Below are 24962 nucleotides of genomic sequence, written 5' to 3'. Positions count from 1 at the left end.
TAATTCAGATTGTTCCTCCCTGGAGTTCTGTGACGGCTGTTGTAACTACAACCTTTGTATGTTCCACATGCCTAGAACAGTCTTTGAAAAACGTTTTCAAGGCATTTGCATTCATTAGAGAATTTGACTATTTAAAATTTTGAATATTTTTCACACTGTAACCTTAGGAAAATTCCTTAGACTGAAATTTTCTAAATTTTCTTTTAATAGGAATTACACAGTTAAATCCCTCTGACAGCTTAAAAACATCTTAGCCTTGGTCTTTTCATGCTTCAGTTCCTTGTTTGTTAAACCAAGGTAAAAGTTTACTTCGCAAGGGTGCTATGAGAATTAATGCTGCGCAGACTGATTTTACAATGACTGGACAATACAGACAAGTGGATAAGTATCAGTTAGAAATGCACACATTATTTTACTCTCCCTAAGGATTGGCTGCATATTTATACTCTTTTGGAAAATACCTTCATATATCTTTAAAACGAGGAGATGATTTTCTTCTGTAACTACACAGGTTCTCTAAAGGTGTTTACCCAGCTGGTAATTTATGACATGCCATGAGGTGTAGCATTAAGGCAAGCAGAGAGCCGGGCCCTCCGCTACTCCCTTTCAAGTGCTCATTTGGTCTACTGTTGGGAAGATGCTGCATATACAAAGTAATTCATTTTCCAATCCTAATATTATCATTTTGAATTCAAAAGGGACTCAATTAGTCATCATTACAATTTAATGGCCTGAAACACTTTAGTGTTAATAAGTTCCTGAAAAAGTAAACTCCTACCCCTTGTAATTTAAACCATTACATGATTTTTTTTCAATAGAAAAGATAATTTAGGAAACATAGAACTTTATGTCTTAGCTAGCATTTTTATAACAGCAGTAGGTATGAAAATTAAAATTCTCATTATGCCCTTTGTAGCTTCACATAATGTAAAGAAATTATGTGCAGTCTTCCTAGTCTATGAAAAGGATGACGGAGGGGAATGAGCATGCTGTGCAATATATTTTTCCTTGATTGGTGAAGAGGGACAGAAGTATTGTGGATTTTCACTCTGCTGTGATGCAAAAGCACGTCTGGCCTCTCTGGAAATGACTGACATGCATTCTTCATTTACACTGAGCTAATTTTTAATGGGAAATGGCAACCAAATGATCATCATGGCTTTTATGGGCCAGGAGAGCAATCTATTGCTTTTCAGCTTTGCTTCAGATTTGTGCATGCTTTTTCACATGACGTCGTGAAAGTTACGCGACAGTGTAACCTCACATACGTGAACTTCAACCTGTGAAAGAAAAAAAGCACCAATTTACGGAGAAGATATTGAAACTTCATACAGTCTACACAGATCTGCAGGCTTTTCGTGTGTAAGTCATTGCTTGAGAGTGTAAATAAAAGTGAGAGCTCTTTGCTTTAGAATCCTGGAATCTCGTTTCAAAAGGATTTATAAAATTAATGCAATCTGTGTTTTATGATCATGAACTACTGCATGGTTATAACTGTTATGGTTACAACTCAGTGCTTTGGCACATGCTCAGCATGAGGTGTATGAATAGGGTCTTTTTTTTTTTTAGGGAGATTACTTACACATAGCTTGTTTGCAGGATCAGGTCCAAATCATGTTACAAACAATTACATTTGTGCCTAAGAAGACAATAAACCTTGACTATTTCTCTGGTTGTGTAGACAGATTATTATATTCTCAGACTGTAAATTGCTGTTGGTTCATATGAACTTCTGTGCTCTTCTGGAGGCAGTTAACTTCCTGCAGCGGATATGTTTATAATCTATACAAAAGACTTTTCAGAATATTAATGTCTCGAATATACACACAGAGCATATTTATTCAGCTACACCATTTCCATTATAATGGACGGGTGGTACTGAGTGTGCAGTTGCAGAACTGTTCTGTTGGAAGCATCCTTCATTTAGGGTACACTTACAAATTAAATTACTGATGGTAAAGACAAATTTCCCACCAAGTAAAAAAAATCATAGCAAGGGGCACTGTGAAAATGTCATAATGAGTGCTGTTTGGAGTGAATGTGAATTAAAAAATGCTTTTGTCTGTAAGTTTATCAGCTAGAAAAATGCAAGCTCTCACATTAATATATTTTAATTAATTCTGTGCTGTTTTACCTTATGCTGAAAACTAGAACTGATTGTTTCTATATATTTAGGAATCTACATGATCTTTGCCATTTCATTATTTCTGAGAACTTCATGCTCTTGCGCAGGTGTTTTCACAAAATCTGAGCAGGATATAGAATCATTATCCCATTTCACAAGTACGGGACTGAGGTACAGAGAGAAACTGTGGCTTGTCTTCACTGAGTCCCAGCATGAGGCTATGGTTAATACTTGATTTTTGATTGGGCACCCAAACAATTGTTTAAGCTCCCTTTAAATAATGTTTCTGGGCTGATCCATTGGATTGGAGTGAATTGGACTGAAAGTCAAGTGCTGCTGCTAGGGATACTGGAGCGGGAATAACTCATCAGTGTGGGCAGCTCCAGTGATCCAATGATTTTGGTCCAGCTACGTGAGTTCGAGTTACGTGAGTCTGTTAACGACGTGTGTAGTGAAGACAAGCCATTAAGTGAGTTTTCCAAGGACAAAAAAAGAGAAAGCAATCTGGGTCTTCTGAATCTCATCTGTTTTCTGTCCAATGTATGAACTGCAACCTTATGCATAGCCATTGCTGAATGATTTTGTACTGATGCTAACAGGCAATAATTCTTGTGTTGCATATTTTTCATTAATGACTAGCATGATTGGAAAAAAACCCCAACAATCCCTCCCCTGACAATTTGTGAAGGTTTCCCTTCAACAGTAAATATTATCACTGATGATGTTAATGAAGACATTAGTTTCACAGCGTTTGAAGTACTGAAACACTCCACTGTTAACTAGCCTAGTGGGGTTTATGCTAATGTAAAATGTAATAAAGTAGAGGCCACTATCTCTTTAAGCTGAAAGAAAGGAAACTTGTTTCTACTTCCAAGGGATGCCTAGTGTGTGCTTATCTAATTGACTGTGTATTTTGTCTAGGTGTTGAGGGAAAGCTAAGAGAATGAAGGCTCTAAGTCCCCAGTGGAAGCATGATATGGCGATGCAGTGCTGGTGCTGAATTGTTCTCTCTGATGGCTCTATGGGAGTGGATAGCACTGAGTCTTCATTGCTGGGTTTTAGCAGTTGCTGCTGTCTCGGATCAGCATGCCACAAGCCCCTTCGACTGGCTCCTCTCTGATAAGGGACCCTTCCATCGCTCACAGGAATACACAGATTTTGTGGACAGAAGTCGACAGGGATTTAGCACAAGATACAAGATTTACAGGTATGAAGCAAAGGGAAAGCAATTACAGAGATATCATCCTTAGACGTTGTAAATTATCACAAGGGTTTCCTTAAGGGAAAGTTTCAGATGTGGGAACAAATCCATAGACACAAAATTCATTGCTGAAATATATGCAAGGCCATATATGCACTGTGTACTACGGAAATGCCTGCTTGTGTTGTTTCTGTTTTGTTTAAAGAACTTTTGGTAATTGATTATGTTGCTTTGGAAAACATTGTTGTTTACTACCTACCTCTACTCTGCCCTAAGTGGCATACTCAAAAATGTCCTAAGGTATTCTAAAACCATCTTTGATTGCAGAGGGTTTACATGGAGTACCCTTGATCATGCAGCAAGATCCAGTTCAATTGCTTTCAGTGTCACCCAAGACATAAGCCGAGACATTAAGAGTGAAATTGTGGCTCCACGGATGCTGCTGGCAAAGCACGGACTGCATTGTACAAATCAGGGCATTTCAAAAGCAACTCAAAAAGTTTCACGTTGGTTTACTCCAGTGTTTCGAGAAGCGGTTTTCTCATCCCTGAGGGACTGAGCAGTAAGAGCCACTGGGAGTTTTTACAGAAGTTGCGGGTGTTTGGTCCATCACAAAGCTCAGCGTCAGGCTGGCCCAATTCAGACTGAAGCGGGAGGGAGCGGGGCGGGGGGGGCAGGAGGGAGGAAAAACAGAGGAAGACTTAAAAAATATAGGTCTGCTTGAGAATTTGTGCATTGCTGTAGAATTGCTTTCATGATAGATTTGTAACCTGTTGGTTTCCGCTCTTGAGACTGCACTGGTGAAATACCTTCTTAATCGTTTGCAAGAGGTATAACTCTGTAACACAGGTTTATCACGGACATGGGAGTGAAAAGGAGAGTTCAGTTTAATAGTCATGGCATAATGGCAAATAGAAAGAAGGGAAGAAATAAGGGAGCGTGAGAGATTAAGGACTGAGAAAACAGATCTATAAGCAGAGATACTTTTCCACTTCAGATTGTTATAGACCCTTCCTGGCAGCAAAGAGAAAGGGGTGGCAGCACGGCAATACAGGACAGATTTCTGACTTCCCTAATAACTCTCCAACCTATAAACACAGACCATATTGGTATGGAAAGACACACGCTGATTTCATTTAAAACCATAAAGCAGTTAGTGCAAATTTCCTATCTATTTTAAAGTATCATTCTGTAGTGGTATCCAGCTCTTTAGAAGAAGGTAAGAATGATATATGCCTATAGGAATATACCATCCTTTACTTCAGTGGCCAGCAGCTTGTGACAAAACTGCTGGTCTCAGTCCGTAAAGATTTTATTTTTAAGGAACTTGGCTTTATTTTCCTTTCCTAAATACATGCAGTAGAGGGCACTCTGTTGCAGGTCAATTTTGCAGTGAGCTGCTTTGCCATATATAGAGAAATTAAACACATTTTGAAAATAAAGTGTGATTTGGAAATATGCTTGATGAAGTGGCTTGTCTTAACAGAACAGCGTTGCCCAATATTTACTGCATTTTAAAAGCCAGCTGTCAGGACCAATAATGTAAAGCCAATAATGCAGAGACTGAGGCAGCATATTTTATTCCTATTATTCTATATTAGTCAACACTGAACCAAAATTATCTTGCTAAAAACATGAAAAATGGAATTGTATTTCATTTCAGCTCTTTCAATCAGGTCTTTGAGAATTTGTCTCCTCTCAGCCATCATTACAGAAACATTGTTAAGTTTTATACATCTGTAATCATAACTCTAATATTTATTTGGGTTTGTGCACAGGTTTCAATTGACTTTAGTTTACACAATCCCACAGAAAGTGTTTCTCGTGTTTATTTCTATCCTCTGCCTATTTTCTGCGAGAAATGAGCCAGGAAGTCAAAGGAGGCACAAGCTACCTGAGTCAAAAGAAAAGCCGCATTTTTTGATTTAGTCCTGCAAATACAAACCTTACTGCAAAGTTTCCTTGTAAAATATGGTCCCATTAGCAAGTAGTGCAGAACACGGTGACCTTGTTACGAACCGCACACTGTAAATTTAATCCCTGTTGCTTTTCTATGAGCTTTGCCAGGCTAAAGGATCTGGAGTCTAATTGGTCTGTTCATTCCCTCTCCTATCTTTTACCTAATGAAAACAATCCCTCGCGGACACGGTCCTGATTCGTACGGCTCTCCAGAAGGGAAGGGGAAAACACAGACCTGCATCACACTAACGAGTGAAAGGTGCCACTCCAAACAGTGCTACCAGAAGGGTCTCCTTTCCCTTTGCTCTTTCACTTCGGCCCTTAAAGTCCACACCTGAGACCTGACATTTTAATAGCAAAGGGGAAGGAAAGTCATCTGCCTTCATTTTAATGTCCTTGCCAGGTCAAAATCCATGGGGCTCAAGAAGAGTGAAATCTTTAAAAGAGTGAAACCTGTAGATGTGGCACTTCAGGACATGGTTTAGTAGACATGGTGGTGTTGGGTCAATGGTTGGACTTGATGATCTTGGAGGTTTTTTCCAGCCTTAAGATTCTAGGATTCTATAGGGTGGGAGGCTGTGCAGGCTGTGTCCTATTTTGAGTGCTTTCTGGTAGGATGTTGGTAGCACAGTGGGGTCAGACAGAAAATTACTGAAGACCTGCTCTTTTTTTTTTTTTTTTTTTTAATGCCACAAATGTGGCAAGTAGCTGCAGATTACCTAAAGGTGTGCTTCTCTTTTGAGAAAGGAGTTGGCTCCAAAAGAACTGATGGGATGATGAAGTGGCAGCTCTCTTTCCATGTCTCCAGACCAATGGCATCCAAGCCATACACAGGAGATGAACCAATGTATCTCTCTCCAAAACCCTAACAATTACGGCTACCCGTGGGAACTAACTCCGGATGACCAACCTGACACTGGGACTAGGTGTTTACAATTAACAGCAATTCAATGGTCTCAGTAAAAATAACATAAAACCAGTAGTGAGTTGCAGATGCTGCATGTAGTACTTTAAAATGTGTTGGAGGAGATTTCAGTGGGAGACTGCTATATGACTTTTGTTTTCCAACGACAGAATAATTATGCAGCAACTAGGATGATATTTTGATTCCCATTATTTTTTCCCCTCCTTTGACAGTCTCAGGAGAGGCAGTAATGGTGTAGAAAAAAAAACCACCCCTCAATTAAATCATTACCTTCCCAACTTCTTTCTTTTTTTCTTAATTTCAAAACAGCATCCTCTATTATAATCAAGATCCTATTAAAAAGCAGAAAATACATGTTATTCTCTTCTGGTTAAATTGAGTAATGCACATTTATATAGAAACTGAAGTGTCAGAGACGAAGGCCTTTATCCTACACCATTGTTTGACGCTGATTTGAATGGGATCGAGGTCAAGTACTGCAGGCCCATGAAAGATATAGAATGATTAACATCAAGATAATAGGACAGATAACTGGAAAAGCATATATTAAAGAAAACAACAAAGAATGTTAAAATGAAGATTACTTGGAACTTGATGGAAACATTGTCATTATTTCTCAGCTATTGAGTAAAACAATCTTGTGCTACTTGATTTATTGCTGTCATTTGCATGGCAGGAGACAGACTGATTTTAAAGTTTAGTTTCGCCTAATAATATGTGACAATTATTTTCCATGATGTCCAGTAGCCTTATTTTTTTCAGTTCTTACATTATATAACCTATTTACATTTAAAACAGATTTAGTCCAACTTTTAGACTAAAACATTAAGAAAAAATGTCACTACATGGATTCTGTGCTCACTTTTCTATTTTACCCCTAACTGTTTGTATGCCAAAGAGGCAAAAAAGCAACTGCTTTGTATCCCCACTCCCCAGTCACTATAAACAAGTGTTCATCTGACCATGAATCTGTTATAAATTGTTGAGATGAAGCCAAAGGTTGGCACTGAGGACCACACTTATTAACTGAGCCCAATTTCTGATGAGAAGTCTTAACTTCAGCATAATATGTGTTTAAAAAGTTACACTTTGCCCTATCTCCCTGTCTAGCCTTCAGAGCATAAACCAACCATGTGATAAAAACAACTGATACATAAAATATGGGAGGGTAGCAGTAGAAGAATCTACTGTCACCCCAATTGAATCTATACATTAAAGATCAGTTATGTCCATGGGCAAACAAGCTGATTCTGTGTTGTACTTAGCTGCCCAAGGAAAGGAGCTTTCAATATTATAGGACAAAGTTGAAAGAGGTAAAAATGTATGTAATAATATTTTAATCGGGTATTGCGGAACACTAAATAATTCCCACTGGTCTTACCAACGTTATTATAAGTTGGGAGTGGTGGGCTGGTTCCGTTGATGATGTGGCAGTGAGGTATTCCCTATAATTCTTTGAAGGAAATATCCTCCTACAGGACATTTAATAATTGCCACAGTTTTTGGTGGCATTCAGTGCCACTGATCTATGAAGAGAAAGGCCAGGAAAGCACCTGGATGGCTGCTGAAAACCTCTAAATTAGTGGGAATGCTGTGTCAATATTTTATGGAAGGTGAGTCCTGTAGTCAGTATCAGTAAATATTTTGGCAAGGAAAACTGAGTTTATAATTTGTTATTTAATACACAAAGGGAGTGCTGTGCCTCTTATGTAAATCAGCTACCCAGACAAAGGAATTTAAATCCAAACAGAATGAGATGAGAGGTTATCAGGACGGAAAGAGTGATTGTGAAATTATGCAAAGAACCTACATTGTATCAGAAGAGGTATTTTCTACAGAGATAGGGCAGTATTCATGTTATCAAGTAAGGTCCTGAGGAGATCTCCTCAGGGATATTGTGTAGTTTTGTTCAAGCAAAATTATTTAAAATCTAAAACAGATGTGAAAAATCAGGAGAAGGAAGAGCCTAGCATTTGCTTTTAATGCGGAAATGTTTGGCACATTTAGGGAAAAAAAGAAAAAAGGAAAAAAGGAAAAAAGGGAGAGCTGAAAGAGGATACAATTCTGTCAATTTACATATCATAAAGTGAGACAAACTATTTAAACCAAAAGCCATCACTGTCATAAAACCAAATAGGTATAAACTGGCTATGAATATATTTAGATTGACAATTTAGAACAGGTTTCTAATCATTAGAGTAAAATAGTTCCGGGACATACTAAGTTACAGAACCTTACCAGTCCTATGAATAGGGAGAAAGGGTTATAAGATGCAGTGGTTATGATAGTGGACGAGATTTTAGTAACCATTGAGGTAGCTATCCCTAACAGGTGTAGAATACTAGTCTGCAAAAGGGAAAAGAAGAAAAAAAAAAGAATTTCCTAAAGAACTGATTAGCTCTGTGCAGCACGGTATTCGTGTGGCTTAAGAAGTGTTTCTTTAGGGGTTCTTCTTAAAGGGATTGTGTTTGTTCATGAACAACCCCCCCCCCCAAAAAAAAAGGATTAGAAAATAATGCTATCAAATTAAAGATTATTTTGTTTTAGGACATATTGGGTTCCTCTCATATCTTCTGAATCCTCTCGTACCAGAACCTATAGGGTAAAGTGAGCAAGACTGGAGACCGTAGTAGAACACTCACTAATATATTTTAACGCTTGTATGTGAAGTTACGTAAAGCCAACATTAAAGTCAGTTGTGTTTTTTTATTCCCTATCAAGATATTTTTTCCCACAGCTATCACTAGACTTCTTCACACACATATACGCCTGACAGACAGCGTGAATAAAAAAGCTGGGGGGTTCAGTTGTGGATGTACACATCAACACACCCTGATTTGCAATTTTCACCCCAGTCTACAGTTTGGAATGACATTTCCTTGTGCTCTTCCCAAGATTGCTTTGAACTGATAATTTAGGAATTCTAAGGCATTGAGAAAAATTAATAAAATGTCTTCAACAATTTCCTCCAACACAAACGTTTAGTGAAATGGAGGGCTGAAAAGAGATGTCTGCCATCATCCCTTTCAGAAGTCTAAGGAAACAACAGTGTGGCATTTCTTGGTGCTGTTATTTCCTATACATTTGATCACGCTCCAGCACCCATCATCACTGACAATTTTTTAGAAGGGCCCGTTTGGTACTGGAAACATCAGAGCTACTGGCTTTTTTAAATGACTTGTTTCTTTGGAAACTAAGACAGGAGCTCATTTCTCAGCCATGTACCTTGGTTTCCTTAACAGAAAACATCACATACAACCCCACGAAAGGTGAGGCAGGTGGTGACAGATGCGGGGAACAGGATGTACCAAAGAAAGGAATGAGGCAAATTAGTACTGGAGAACTTGAGGGAAGTGGGCTGTAGTAAGTGACAGTGAGGTCCTTTCAACAGGTAGTTTAGCAGACTGGCTGACCATTGCCTTCAACTCCTCAGAGCTTTTGTTTCCTTGGGCATTGAATTGCATGCACAGTGTCACTGCTGGGCAGCTGAGAACTGGGATTATAAATGCACCAAAGGGCAAACAAGTTTATCTTTTACAATTGTCGTTTCAATAGGGAATAAATAACAAGAACAGTTCTGTCTGCCTTTTCCAGAAATTCACTGTATCAGTAAATTGCTTCTGGCCTGCATTATAAATGGTGAGCTTGCTTTAGGGAATTATCCATTCAACCTGGTGGATAAAAGGTACAGTAATCGGATGGATCATCATTCTCAGAGTGTTTACAAAAGGCTATACCACAGAATGCACAAAGTCTTCTTTAAATCCAGTGGCTCATAGGCTGGGAACAGAGAAGAGCAACTCAAAGATAGTTTCTGGGATTCTTAGTTGAGAAGTTTCCACTGGAAAAATATTATTTGTAGTCCAGTACAGTGGCCTCATTATTACAAGCAGTAGAGGTACACAGAACAAAATGATGCTGATTTTGGCCCTGAGGAATCAAACAGCAATAGTTTCCTACAGTGGAAGAATAGTTTAGTTAAAGTAAAAAAAACCCCAACCAACCAACCAACCAACCAACCAACAAAACACCAAACAAAGCAACAACAACAACAAAGTAGGATATTTTAAAAGAATGTCTGGATCTGAAAAATATCAATGAATTTCATTTGTGATTGTGATATACTTTAACAACCTTTCTTAGTTCAGTTAGCTTGGCATAACAAAGACATGATGCAAGTTAAATAACTGGCTTTGGTGAAAATGTTTGCATAAGTACATACCTGAGCAAAATAAAATCTTTAAATGACTGTCTTTCCAGGTCTAGCAATACCCAGACAACGTTCTCCAAAATCATCATTTTTCTAGCCCTTTGTTTCAAATGCGAATCTCCTTCATAGGAAAGCATTTTTGTTTTATCTTTAGGGCCTAAACATATCAAGTGCTGATGCTTTACAAATAGCAATTCCTATTATCAAAATTATATTAGTTTCTTGATCTATTTATCCATGTGATTCACATGCTTGTGAATCAGGTGGAAAAAAAGGAACAGATAATTTAAACTGAGGGGTTGTGTATACATAACAGAAAACTTTAAAAAAATGTTTTCAGATGAATTTTAACCAGAGCCTAGTTTAGTTTGCCAGTAATCTCAAGGGGTTGACGAGTACATGGAATGGATGTTCACAGAGGCCAAGGAGTCTTTCACTGATGTTCCTATGGCTACAAGATATGGGCTACCTCCTTTGGCACTGGGAGCTTAAGGGGCCCCTCAGAAGGACACCAGAGATACCAGAGGTGCAGGAGATAAGGACTGGGCACCTATTTAGGTCTGTCCCCACAATCCCAGTTATGCAAGAGGTCAGCCCCAGGTAGGAATATTTCCACAGGCAATGATAAAAGATATTTCCGAGGGCAATGATAAAAGAGTCTGATCCCTGGTGGGCACTTGTGGCCCAGTAAGAAGGGCAGACAGACGTGAGGGGCTCAGAGGCAGGCAAGAAGGACCAAAGAGATGTAGGGAATTCTGATTCTCAGAATGTCCCTCTCTTTCCAGCTCTGTTACATATGTGAGGCAGCAGAGAAGTCATCTGCTCTAGGTAAAGGGCTAGCACTTGTCACTCATGAGCATGGGAGAAATCAAGCTTACTTCGTACACTGATCCACAGTATCAGCCCGCAGTCCATCTTTGAAGGTCCTGGGAAAAGCATGACCAGACCCTGATGAAACAGCATATTTTTAAGAGATGCTGGCTTCCTACAGAATCTTGCAGAAATCTCAGTGAACAACAAGAAATTTATCAGTGAGCCTAACCCTACAGCACTCAAAACCTCTAAGCTGTTTTGCCACTGCCCAGGGTCAGACCTACCCCACATCCCCTCACTCCATTTTGTCAGCTCAGTATTAAACTACCGGGTTTCAAAACCAGGGTAGAATTTCTCTCGGTGAGACAGACTGGTGCTAGCACTGGGAAGGGCGCTCGGGATCGGTGCTGGCTAGGCCAGCAGGATTAGGGCTGTTCTCAGGAGTCAGTTTGTTTGACAAGAACACAAGCGTGTTTCAGCTTGGCAACAAAAGACAATATTGATGCCAAGACTGCTTTCTGTATTTTTTTTTTTAATAGTACATTGCAGGAGCCTATGTTTTGACAATCTCTCTTTGTATTTCTTCTTATTTGTTTGGAGGATTTAATCAAAGATCCCAAGGAAACTCAAATGGCAAGGAAGAGAGTGAATCTCATTTTTTGGTAAATATCACTATAATCCATTTCCAGAATATAGTCATTTTCAGAATCTAGTATTTTAAGTATTTTAAGGATAATCATTAGATCAAACCTCCCACTGATATGTTTCCCTAGAACAAAGAACATTTATTTAGGTGTGTCATCATTTCAGTTAGTAAGTTCGTAAATCATTTAAGTTACCCTAAAAAAATTAGGGTAATAGAGGCTGTAACTTAATGGTTTCATGCAATCACTGAAGTGATATAAAAGCTGTTTAACACTAATAATAGATTCATTCTTCAGTCAGCAGGATAGTCTGCCAGAATCTTGGGCATGAAATCAGGTCATTTTCATTAATTCCTTGAAGATTTTTGGTTAGCAGGTTCTTTGTTCTTTCATTTGCCCTTTTCATTTTTGTTTAAATATCTCTACTAGTACTATCACTGGTATTCAAGACGTAGAGGATTCCAAGATGACTTTCATAAAGGGGAAAAACAATGATCAAAATTTCTGTTGGTTACTGAAAAAAAAAGGGTTTTTTATTACTTGAATGGAGTTCTCTGTGCTTTCATTTTAAGCCTTGTATTGTTATTTTTCCCTACTGCTGCTAGGTCAGTAGTCATCTCCAAACAAAATGGCTTTCAGATTTTTCTTTTCATCCACATGTCAAGTCTAAATGGGTGGCATGTTATATCTTACATGGAGAAAAGAACTGAATAGCACAGAAACCTTTTCTGTATAGAAATACGGTAGTATTGATTGGAATATATGATTTTTTGTTATATAGAATGGTATTTGTACATTTTCCATACAGAAAAAGAACAACTAGCAACAAATGTGCTCACTCAAGAATTTTTGTCATTTTCTTCTGCTATCATTGACTTAAGGTCATGGTCAATATCTCAGAACTCAAATCTTCATTGTCTTCTAGCTCTGATTGATTAAATCTACAGGTTTTACTAGTAATTATGCTAGTTGTGAATTTTTGTTGTGTAGCTCCAGATTCGTTCCAACAGAGACCCTTGTGAAGAAACGCAGTACTTCAAACTAATGTCTTGTTGCTCAATTCTCCCTAGAATCCCAATATGATTGTTATGGATAATAGTGTTCTTAAGGTCATTAATGGCTCCATATCTCAATTCATCTTCTGATACTCTCAATTTCTGCTTTATTTATGCAGCTTGAGAAGAGCAGATCTTTTTACTGACCAGACAATTTGATATATATATAGAGCTCTGAAAACTGCACACACGAAGCCCAGTAGCAATTTAGAAGTTGTGCATGCAGGTCTCACATGCATAGAAGAAATAGCATCTGGCTTTAAGTAATGAATATTAATTTCTCAAGGGAAAAACACATATACAGGTTTTGACTTATATGAGTAACATAATTTTAAATCAGAAGCATTAGAAATATTCTGCCAAATATTCTGAAAGGTCAGCAGAATCTGAGACCTGAGGAAATACAATTGATTAATTTAAAATAAATATTTGCATTTTAACTAATTCTGAACTGTTCTTAAAATTTAGCAAGTAGGGATTTTTAACTCATACCCTGACTGCTAGTAGTAGCCTTGGATGTTCTACGGGGAACTCAAATACAATATCAGCTTTGCCTACTGATAAATATAATCTATTAATAGAAAGTAAACAGAGGCAACACATTTTTTGTCTAGTTATATCTAATTGCATTTTATTTAAACCACATCTTTAGCCACTTATATAAAATACTAGCTACAGGTTATAAAAATAAAACTAAATTTTAAACATAACATAAAGTGAAACCAATCTGATAACCCACATTAATAAACAGAATAAAATCTTTTGTCTACATTTCACATATTTAGCCATGCAAAATAAATTAAAAAATAGTAATTTCAACTGATTAAAAATGAAGGATCTGTAGTGAGCTCTCTTGTTAGAAAGAACTGTTCATTGCCATTTTTCTTTTATTAAATAGCTAATGATGTTTTTGGTAGTAAACCACAAGACTCAATAATTTAGAAGAAATAGAAAACATGCAGTCTATGGTGCTGATTCATTTCCTAATTTCTAGAACCCAAATATTTGTGATTACTGTCAGAGTGAATAGGTGTCAATATGAATGCACGTGTGTTTATACACATTTATGTGTGTACATGTGTGTATGTCTATATATGTGTGTGTACATATACATACATAAATACAGAGGTATGGATGAGTGAAAATAAATGAGTTTATTACTTCACATTTTTGCAGTGAGACAATACTGTTTATTAGAAAGAAAAACCTACATCTTCTACAGTCAGGTATCCGAATAACAGCCTTGACCAACACATTCATGAAGTTTACAATGGACAGCTCCCGGTCAATAAGAGGTCCAGAAATTCTCTATAACCCTGGCAATGCCAAAAGATCTTTCCTCATTAGATCCTTGTATTTAAATGCGTCTTTCAGAAGCATTCTGTCAGATCTTGCTGCATTTTCGCATGCTTTTGGTCAACTCTGGATTATGCCACTTACATTAAACTTTAGCTGTGGCTACGATAAAAGACATCTGAGAATCTGTAACTGAAACACACTCACATGAACCTTTTCTTTCATACAGGGGCTAGTATGACTTTGCTCCAGCTCTTTTCTGTCTTTCCATATGATTCTGGATATAATTAATGAAATTAGCCTCAACAGGGTATAGTTTTTCTATGTTTGTATAGAAAAAATATATACACATGTATGTGGCTACAGAAGCTCTATATTTAACTCCCAGTTTTCCACAGATTCCTTGTGTGATAACATCAAATGAAATCCATATGCCATAGATTTTCCACCCGTGTCTTCACTTTTGGATCCAACATGTGCTCATGCTTGGACAGTAAACTCTCAGATAAGACCTGTCAATACATCTGTTTGAAGAACATTACAAGTTGTGCCTAACTCCTAACTTTCAAGGAATCTGAAAGAAGCTCATGCTGAGTTCAGTGCCCAAGCTGTGTGCCCAAGTTATGACTAACAGCGTGTGAGTACAACACAAAAAATAGATCCTGATCAATTCTTTCATATGGTTCTTAAAATGCTCGTGAGCCTCTATCGCATTGCTAATTTCCTCAAGGACTGCTTTCTTGCTTAGATACCTTTCTCTTTTCAGGTTTTTTTGGGGTTTTTTTTGGTGTCAGGGAGTGAATAGTATCTGAAAGACATTTTTATTAGAGTTGCCTCTGAAATTTGCTTTTCCTTTCAGTGAAACTATTTCTCATATGGTTGATTTGAAGGTCCATCTGTTTGTTTAGAATTTTGCCTGAAGAAGTAATGGTTATGTCTATTTTTACTGCTGTCTCCTTGGCCTGGATGAGCACAAGCAAATATGTGCTTGTTTACTGGTTCTGACATTGAAGTTCTGTGTGACTTGGGTATGCATGTCCTTGGTACGAAAACCATCAAGGAGTGTTAGATATCAGTACAGTATATCAAGTCCCCTGACACTCATCTTTTCTGTTATGAGAGACAAAACAAACAAAACAAACAAAACACATCAAACAAACAAACAAACAGTTCAAAAAATTTTGAGTGTGATAGTCATTTTCCCAAACAATGAAATTGATAGAACATGAATAACTCATAAAGGAATTTTAGCCACAGTAATTTATTGGAATCTAAAGACAATTAACTTTAATGTTTAAATTGAAAAGATTTGTGAAGTAGGACATTTAAATGAAACAAAAATAAGTGTGCTTCTACTTTTAAAAAATGTCTCCCCGTATCTATTCTATATTTATTGGGAAACAAAACTTTATATATGTCACACTTATTTCATCCTATTTCTCTTGTCTTTACAGTTAAAACATGAAAATTCCAACCAAGAGTGGGTTCGCAAGACTTTATATCATTGTTGAGAGCAATAAAACAGTCGTCATTTGGTATTTATGCTAATACAAAATGAGATTTAGCAAGTTTCTACACAACAAAAACTGAGGTCACACGACTCCAGTTTCTAATTCAGTTTGAATCTTTGGAAAGTCCCACGTACAGTTGATATGCATGAGTTAATACCAATCTCTCCCCGAGAAGTATTGGTTCTGTCATAATAACTGGAATAAAACAGTAGGAAAATCTTGATTTTAGTTAAGTAAATTTGGCAGTTATATCTCAGAATAGCCAGGGAACAGAACTTTTGAGAGAGAGGGTGGGGTGTAACAGAGGGAGGTCCAGTTTCACATCACTGAATGGACATGTGGCTGATAGCTGTGTCTGAAGACAGCGTGGACCTCATATGAGGTGGCTTTATCCTTGTGAAATCTGCATTTCCGATCTGTGCTGAAAAAAAGCTTGTGCTTTTCTTCTCTGTTTTGATGTGAGCTCTTCCTGAAATGTGCTAACAAAACAGTAGTTTCAGAAGGTGAAGTAACATCCCTTAAAGACAGACAACAAAGGAAAATGATGGCACCAGCCCCACGTGTGGAAAGGCCACTGGAGCGATGGCCTGCTAACGCTATCTGCTGAGTGCAGGGCAAGAGGAAAATAGCTTGAGCTTAATACCCACAGGGTAATTACAGGGAACCAGCTGTTCTCTGCGTGCCATAATGAGTACGGATTGTTTTTCTGCGTCTTCTGGTTGACGGCTGGGTCTGACTGGAGCTTGTCTTGCAGTCAAGGCATTTATAAGAGGGTCACTCTTTTGCACTCACATTCAGCTCTGTGGGGTCATTCTCAGGTGTGCCTGTGTGATGACATTATTTTTCCCACTTAGAGTCATAAAATGTGAAACCAGTTTTGAAGTGATTTATGGTTTAACGTGTCTAGAAATTGGTGAAATTTGTTTGAAGTTGGACAGTGAGTTCCTAAATTATTTGGAAGAAATATGGCCATATGCCTGTGACACCCACCTATATCTACTACCACCAAGGAGTCGCATAGCTTCCAGTTTTTAAGAAACCAGGCTACTTCAAACGTAGAATTGACCCAAATGAGAAAGGTTGCATTCTTGGTGATGAGGATCACTAAAGCCACTGACTTGAAAATGCACCAGCTTACTGAGGTGAGATTTTGACAACACCTAGAAGGTATTACAAGCTGGCTCTTCATGGCCAGATTTGTAACAGGAAGCTCAGGACCATGTCCCATCTCCAGAGTCCCATTGTATTCCTTGCTCTTGGGAAGGACACCTAGACAGCTTGACCCAACTGAGGGCTAACAGCAGAGCACATTGCAAAGTATATTTGCTCCACAGGTTATATGTGGCCTTATTTTGTAGTAGGGAAGGATTAACTCCATGGCAGGTGGTGTTTAATTTTTCAGGAGCTGGGACATTTGTATTTTTGACAAGTAGTGTCTTAGCAACATAGGCTGAACTTCTTTTTTTTTAAATACACAGTTATCATTTTCCCTCCTCCCCCTCATATACATTTGTTTCTAATTAGAAAAATGGAACATGGATTTAATGCTTGCTCATCACTTTTGCTCTAGGGATTGTCTAATGACCTATGGTGCATAGAGATTTCTAACAGCACTATAAACAGTTCACAGAAGTAGACCACAAAGTACACAGGGCATAGATGAGTGAGACAATACAGTAAGAACAGCTTTATGTTTTGTAAAAGTTTGTGGGGTTTGGTGTTTGGGTTTGTTTTTTTTTTAAGTTTTGGGTATTGGATATTACATGCAAAATCCATATTATATTTTACTATTTTCTTATGGAAGGATGTCACTATTACTCCCAGTGTTGCTGCTGGGATATATTACATTCATAGAATTATTTGTTCTTACCAGATCAAAGCAACGAGGTGATTCTCCCCCTCTCTGCTCTTGTGAGACCCCACCTGGAGTATTGCATCCAACTCTGGAGCTCTCAGCAGAAGACATGGACCTGTTGGAGCTGGTCCAGAGGAGGGCCATGAAAATGATCCTGGAGCGCCTCTCCTATGGAGACAGGCTGAGAGAGTTGGGGTGGTTCAGCCTGGAGAAGTGAAGGCTCCAGGGACACCTTACTGTGGCCTGTCAATATATAAAGGGAGCTTATAAGAAATATGGCAAGAGACTTTTTGCCAAGGCCTGTAGTGACAGGACAAGAAGCAATGGTTTTAAAGCAAAAGAGGTGTATTTATATTAGATATACGGAAGAAATTTTTTATGATGAAGGAGGTGAAGCATTTGCACAGATTGTCCAGAGAATCTGTGGCTGCCCCTGGCTCCCTGGCAGTGTTCAAGCGCAGGTTGGATGGGGCTTTGGGCAACCTGGGCTAGTGGAGGGTGTCCCTGCCCATGGTGGGGGGTTGGAACTAGATGGGCTGTGAGGTCCCTGCCCACCCAAACCAGTCTGTGGTTCTGTGATTCTAGGAATGACTGTGAGAAGCTGCGTGGATTTCACCATTCAGGCACTCAGAGAACATGAACAATTTTCCTCTGCACCTTAATACTATTAATCAATATAATTCTCGTCAGTTTATAATTTCATGAGATATGTCACTGAGTGTCTCACCTGTTGGGTCTTAGGAAAATGTTCAGTGGAAGGTGGCTTCCAGTATACAACTCAGAATAAAATACAGTTGCTATTTTTTCTGCTTTGCTGAAAAAAAATAATCACAAGGGTCACAAGGGTAGGTAATACTTCTTAATCAATGCTGAAATGCAATAATGGAGCAGAATGAAAGACTTCACATTACAGATGCCTTGGGCAAAGCCCCTCTAGTTATTTACCCTTTGGCTGTTACTAGGTCCTGAAAATCAGGACCACACTATCTTTGTAACAACAACGTTATGCAAAAATGACATGGAGTTACCTGTAAATTAGTCTTCAGGGATAGTAAACTCGCTATCTCAGATGAAGTAATCCATTTGTAGTTAAAGCAAAGGGTCTGAACTGACTGACTACAGAAATTTCTGGGTTTAGATTAGCATGAAATGGTATGTTGATCTTCATTGTAAGTAGACAGGCACACACAGAGGAAAATATACAAAAATATAAATGTGTCCACTCTGGACTTGATGCTGAGACTAATCCAGCAAAAGGATTAGGATTTGGATTTATTTAACTCCTTTCTGACATAAAGAAAGATGTTTTTATCACTGATAACAAATGGTGGGATTTGGAACAGTGGTATGGAGATTTAATTCTCTTGCTGTGAAATGAGGAACGGTCACACTCCTGTCAGGCAGAAGCAGAAGGTGGCCTTCACAACTAATGTATTCAAGGATTACACATTTATTTTGTATGAGATCTTCACCTACTAATGAATACAATACATAAATGTGATAGCTACCCCACTAGTTACTGAGCCATCAATAATTTTCCACCAAAATAATTTCTTAATGGCAAGCCAATGACCAATTAAATGAAAATTTCATATTTTTAAGTATTCTTTGAAAACTTAAATTCAAACTTGAAAGCAAGCAAGAATTTATTTCTTCATCCAAGATATCAGACACTTGCAAGAATTTACTTCTCACCCCCAATCACCACCCCAAATGCCTCTGTCATCTGATTTTCTTAGATTTTTTTCTTTTTCTTTTTCTTCTTTTTTTTTTTTTTTTCCCCTAGGAAGAACTCTAAACACCAATAACTAAGAGTCCTAATGCCACTCCCATAATAAACCTGAATATAGAGGAAAAAATCCTGCCCAATGCTTTTCAATCTTGGTTGCTGTTCTCAACCTGTTGCTCTATGGACTATCCATAGTGTGTTGGAAACCAAAATACTCTACATAGGAAACTGAAACATTGGAAGGTGACGTCTGTATCAGAGGAGAAGTTTAGTCCCAATTATGTTTGCCCAAACATAGTGTGAAATGATAACAACATTGTCTGGAGCAGGTACAAATGCTGCACAATGTACCACTAAGCAGTTATATTCTTCTGGTTTGTTACATTTTTCTAAGATCTTTCCAGGTTGTTTAAACACCTTTTTCATACCAAATAATATTCTAAACCACCAGTTTCACTGAAGTCAATGATATAATTAACTTTTTACCCAAAAGTGATATAACTTTGAGAATATGTGTAAGCATGTGTGTGCAGATTTTGGAACCCATTTTTGAGGCAGATAGGAAACACAGTGTGTTTCGTCTGAAATACTTTGTAATAATTTCTGTTTTCAACCAATTTTTTTTTATGCTGATAAGCTAGGATTGGCAATTTCAGGAAAGAACAAAACTTTATATTATAAACACCTCCTATTTCCTGGTCTTCTCTAACAAGCTTATGTCACTTCTGCTGTGTAAATCTTGTCAAGTTGGTGGTATTTGTGAAAGGATTAGCTTTATTCTATATCTCTCTCCACTCTATTGCCAGGGGTATTAAATGGTACAAGATGTTTATTTTATTCAAAATGTGGCAAAGTATAGAGTAATACACTGCTGCTTGCTATTCAATAATTCCCTGAAAAGCAAACAGAGTTCACCTTTACCATTTTACTGCAATGCTTTTTCCTACTGTTTGTGGTTTTTTGTTTTGTTTTTTTCTTTCCCCCGGAGCTGTAGACATCCCATAGCTGCAGCATGCAATGGACTGCAGAAGTAGATTACCTCCACCAGCTATAATTGGCATTACCTTTTCTGTTTAAAGATTCACAGTCTTGACACCATGCTAACTATAGCTGCAACACTTGCGGTTGGTGAAGGGGCTTTTATTCATGCATTGGTTCATTGGGAAAAGTGATTGAATATTGTATGATGGTAACTGTCCTATTCTGGTTTTACTAAACTGGAAAAGTTAGCCAGACATGTGAGATGTATAGCAGATAAAATTGTAAGCATAAACTCTAATTTTCCAGTTATGTATTTCACTGATTTTTTTAGGGTGGATGCTACTCAAGTATGAAATATTCTTGTATCTCACTCTTAAACCATAAGGCGTTTCACATTTTCACATCTTTTGCTCTGCTTTGATTTCATGACAAAATACGAGTGAAGGTAGGAAAACAAAGCTGACCCTGAGTTTCATATTAATCACTAATAAAAAGTGGCCCATGTAAACTCTTCTAAATGCTAAGCCGTCTCTTGCTGTCAATATAGACACAATTCACTGATCAGCAGCAATAAAGGCTCTTTAATTGCATACTTTTGTTAGACATATTTCTAAGTAAGCATCTCCAAAGTATAAAAAGCACAATTAAAATCTATAATTCAACTATCTGGGTCCATTGATAGAAATATAGACACATTTTAAATGAGCTTTAACAGTTTAACAGCTCTGCGCTTCAAAGAAAAGTAGATTAATACAAATAGCCTGCAGGGAAAGATAAAGGTTCAGATCTCAGCAATCTGAAAAACTTTGCATTTCTATGGAATCCAATTTCAGGCTACACAAATAAAGTTAAGAGGATGAGTAAACTTGCTGCATAGAATATTTTGTTATCCTAACCATTGTTGCTCATTGAATTAAATTTGATCATTTTGCTGAAGTTCCAATTTTACTTCATTCCTCATGATACAGATATGTTCTGTCTTTGATGTTCTCTAAATATCATTGAAGCTAATGCCATATCAATTAAATATGCTGTTTAAGTACTATTTTTTTCTCACTAGTCAATGTTTGTTGAAATTTTCTATACAGCTTAGCATTAGCATTCAGAACCGGAATCTCGAAAGAGCCTCATATTTTCAAGACTTTAGTCCTTGATGTGACATTTGTTTATTTAGGTACCTAAGAAGGCTGAGAGCTGTACTGAAGAAAATGGCTCACCAGTTTTCAAATTAATAACTAGGATGGTTCCACTGTCATTAGTAGTCTAACAATTATGTTGTGTTTAATAAGATTATGCGTAGTAGTTTGGATTAGTAGGTTCAGATCCTGATTGCAAAAACTTTGGGGCAGAGAATGATAGAGGAATAAAATAAATAATGATGTGAGGCTACAAACATAAAAGAAAAAAGCTCAGTCTATCAGGAGGAAACCTTGATGGTTTTGTGAGGTAGAAGAGTTTTATACATGGGTATGAATTACTTACAGGAAGTGACCTAATACTACGGATTTGAAGATTAGGGAGCATGAAAGGGTTTGCAGAACAATAGCATTTATATAGAATAATGAAATTAAGAGGTCTTTAAACAGAATTGGGGAAAAAATTACAGGCAACAAGCTCAGATAAGAAAGCTATAACTGAACTGAAAATGATTTTTTCTGTGTATTTTTGCGTAATATGAGGTGTGCTGGTGCATCATCATTTCATATAGCTTATGTCATCCTGCCTTGAGTAATTTTGCCACCTGTTGTGGCAGCGAATGACATTATATCACTCAGATAAACCCAACAAATTTTCTTTAAAAAGTTTCTAACATGTTACCTTCTGTGTTGCTGTTAGCCACCTTTTGTTATGGAATTAGGACATAACATTCCCCTCCACCTTCCCTAGGCCTCTGAGCCGTTGGCGTTGGCTTCTGACAATGGCGCTCACGGTGAACTACTTGAGTTACTTGCAAAGACGCATCTTGACCCAATGTCAGATGTGGAAGAAAGTAGGAGGATTCTTGCTCATTCTGGTTGCTAACGGCATACCCCATTATAAATGAACTGCTCTTGAAAGGTGTGACCTGGTAGCTTATGATGGTCTACCTGAATAAATATGAAATACATTTTGGTAACTGAACAGGAAAAAAGCAAAACCACAAGAAAGCAGTTTTGGCACTGTAAAGTATATATACGTGCCAGCTGATACCACTGCATTAGCCAAGGCAACATTTTGTGGCTGTGGGCTGGTATGTGCATTGCCCCTTTACTTTTCCTACTGGCCTTTTGTGAAGAAGTTAATGCTCTTGCAAATCCATGGGTGAGCAGGTGTCTACAGAGCAATCTGCTGAAAACTTTTCTCCAGGGTAAAGGAAAAAATACTGAATGGTTGTGAACAGTTCAGTCAACTTATCTGCTTTGATTATTATAGTTTGCCCTTATTTTCTTTTATAAAAAACCCCACAAAACACTTAACCATCTCTGTGCTGGGTTGTTTGGTTGTGTGCTGTCTTTTAGGGACTAGTTTACTTGTCAAATGTTCTGAACACATCAAGAAGTATTTCTGAGAGGAGAGAAACATTTTGGCTGAAATGTTACTGTTATCTACTTACCAAATCTGTGCGCCCTTTAGTTCCCTGTTATGTATATGTATTAGGGCAGTGGTCTCTTAGTGCACCCTGTACCTCGGTGGTAGGCAGCATTCTGCATTAACAGCGCAAGAGCAGAGAGTCAGGAGAAAGTCATGCACATCTTGCTCTGTTCTCTAGAAAAACTTGCCACACAGGAAGGAGGGATTAAAATCCAAGAATAGTGACGGCTAAAAGACAGTGTAATGATTTTGTCTTTATATGTTGGCAAATATGAGTTCTGGTGAGGGTTGTTTAAGCTTTTAGCCAATGGTGTCTAGAGCTGGATTCAGCTGAATTAGTAATAGGTGGGACTGTGGATGGTAATGTCTCTCTTCCCTGTAGCCTGATTGGAAGTCTCACGTTAAAATTTCCCCATATGGTACATTTTTCTTCTGCTGAAACCACTGATTGGGTGTAATTGTCATTTAAAAAGTAGATCTCTGTTCCCAGACTGAGTAAAAGTGAATCGGGCTATTCCTTGTGTGGATACTCATTTGTAAATTAAAGCAGAGCTGAATCCATAGCATAACGAAATAACCGCATACATTAGTGGCAAATTTGTAGCTTGCCTGACACCAGAGCGTAAGTAGGTACAAGGACAGTTGTACTACTTTGCACAGGACGTGTCTCAGAAGTCCAATGTGGGTAATAAAAAAGTGCTCTGCCAACCTGCTATGTCTCATTAACCGAGACGGGTTAGTGGAGAAGCCTCAGTTGGCAGGGACTGAATGACACTGACCCTGTGCTGTTGTACACCCCAACCCTCTCTTGTTCTGCTCAACGCATGCACTTCACAGCGTCAACCCCGAACTGGTGTAGATCAGGAAAACAGCCAGTGAGAAGAGATGGCTGGGTGCAGACGACCTCAGCGCTGGAGCAAGGCAGGAACCCAGGCACCAGTACAAGTCACAGTAGGCACCTTCATCTCTCGTCAAACGCCAAGCCTACACGCTCACCTGGATTCAGGGCAGAAATCTGTGAGCCCCAATGAACAAGTCTGCTCATCAAACGTAAAAGATATATCTTGAGCTTTCTTAAACTGAATTTTGCAGATCAGATCCTTTTGGGGAGAAAAGAACTGAGGCCTGCCAGACTTGCTAAAATAATGTGAGGAAAACCAGTAGCTTTGTTGTTTGATTGGTGCGACATTGGTGCCGTGCTGGGAAGTAACCAGATCAAATAGAAATGTTGGTCAGTTCAATCAAGCTTTAGAAGTTTAACTTTATTTTTTTGACATGATGTTACTTCACTGTGCATTGACAGCCTTTCATGATTTTCCCTGGGAGAAGCATACTGACAGCATCCCAATCAGAATATTTTATCATGTACTTGTTCTGAAATTCATTTGCCGCTTTAATTTGAGTGTGTACGTGTGTGTACCTGCATAATGCAATTTTTCATCATTCTTGCTTTGTAGGATGCTTTATGTGGGCTTTGAGAACATCCTGTTATGTAAATGTAAAAAAGCTCTAGACTTTTCTGAAATGAGCTGATATTCATGAAATACCCTTGTAGTAAGCATGTATGCATATGTTCACATCACTTATTCATGTGCACAGATGTGTATAAAGAGATGTAATTTTGCAGGATACTTTACATGAACTTAGACTAACAGCTTCATGCAATCATTATGACATCATCAACAGCATTGCTAAACAAAACCAGCAGAAATGTGAGCTTACTTGGGGAAGTTACTGCTCTGGCAGTATTTCATAAAATAGTCTTGATTCCTATCTGTTTAAAAGAGACTTGTAGAAGGACACTACATGATGTCATATCAGTAGCATAATGCTGGAGTTCAGCTGTCTCCCTTATCTAAAGAGTGAACTGTGAAATTGCAGGTTTTCCTGTGGTTGACTGTTCTCAGTCTCTGAAACTCTTTTGCAAGGTTAGTCAGTCATTAGCCAGACTGAGGAACTCGTCAGCACTAATTCATAAATACCCTCAGCTACTCCAAAGCATTTTCTCCAAAACCAGAAGACACCTACACTGTGCCAGTGTTGCAGCTTTGCTGAACTGCTTTAGGTGCTGTCAGGGCTGACATTTC

General features: G+C 38.1%; 1 protein-coding gene across 2 annotated transcripts in view; it reads left to right on the top strand.

Moving 5' to 3' along the window:
- Positions 1-24962, top strand: part of BRINP3 (BMP/retinoic acid inducible neural specific 3) — a 223917-nt gene that overhangs the window by 15360 nt on the left and 183595 nt on the right. For both annotated transcript variants that reach the window (XM_075760566.1, XM_075760567.1), the window contains exon 2: positions 3047-3332. In XM_075760566.1, the coding sequence (XP_075616681.1) occupies positions 3097-3332 (236 nt within the window). In that variant the 5' untranslated portion in view covers positions 3047-3096. The remainder of the gene's footprint in view (positions 1-3046; positions 3333-24962) is intronic.

The sequence above is a fragment of the Balearica regulorum genome, chromosome 8 (genome assembly GCF_011004875.1).
Source record: "Balearica regulorum gibbericeps isolate bBalReg1 chromosome 8, bBalReg1.pri, whole genome shotgun sequence".
Lineage (NCBI taxonomy): Eukaryota > Metazoa > Chordata > Aves > Gruiformes > Gruidae > Balearica > Balearica regulorum.
Note: the sequence above shows the minus strand (reverse complement) of the source record. Positions and strands in the feature narration are given on the sequence as shown.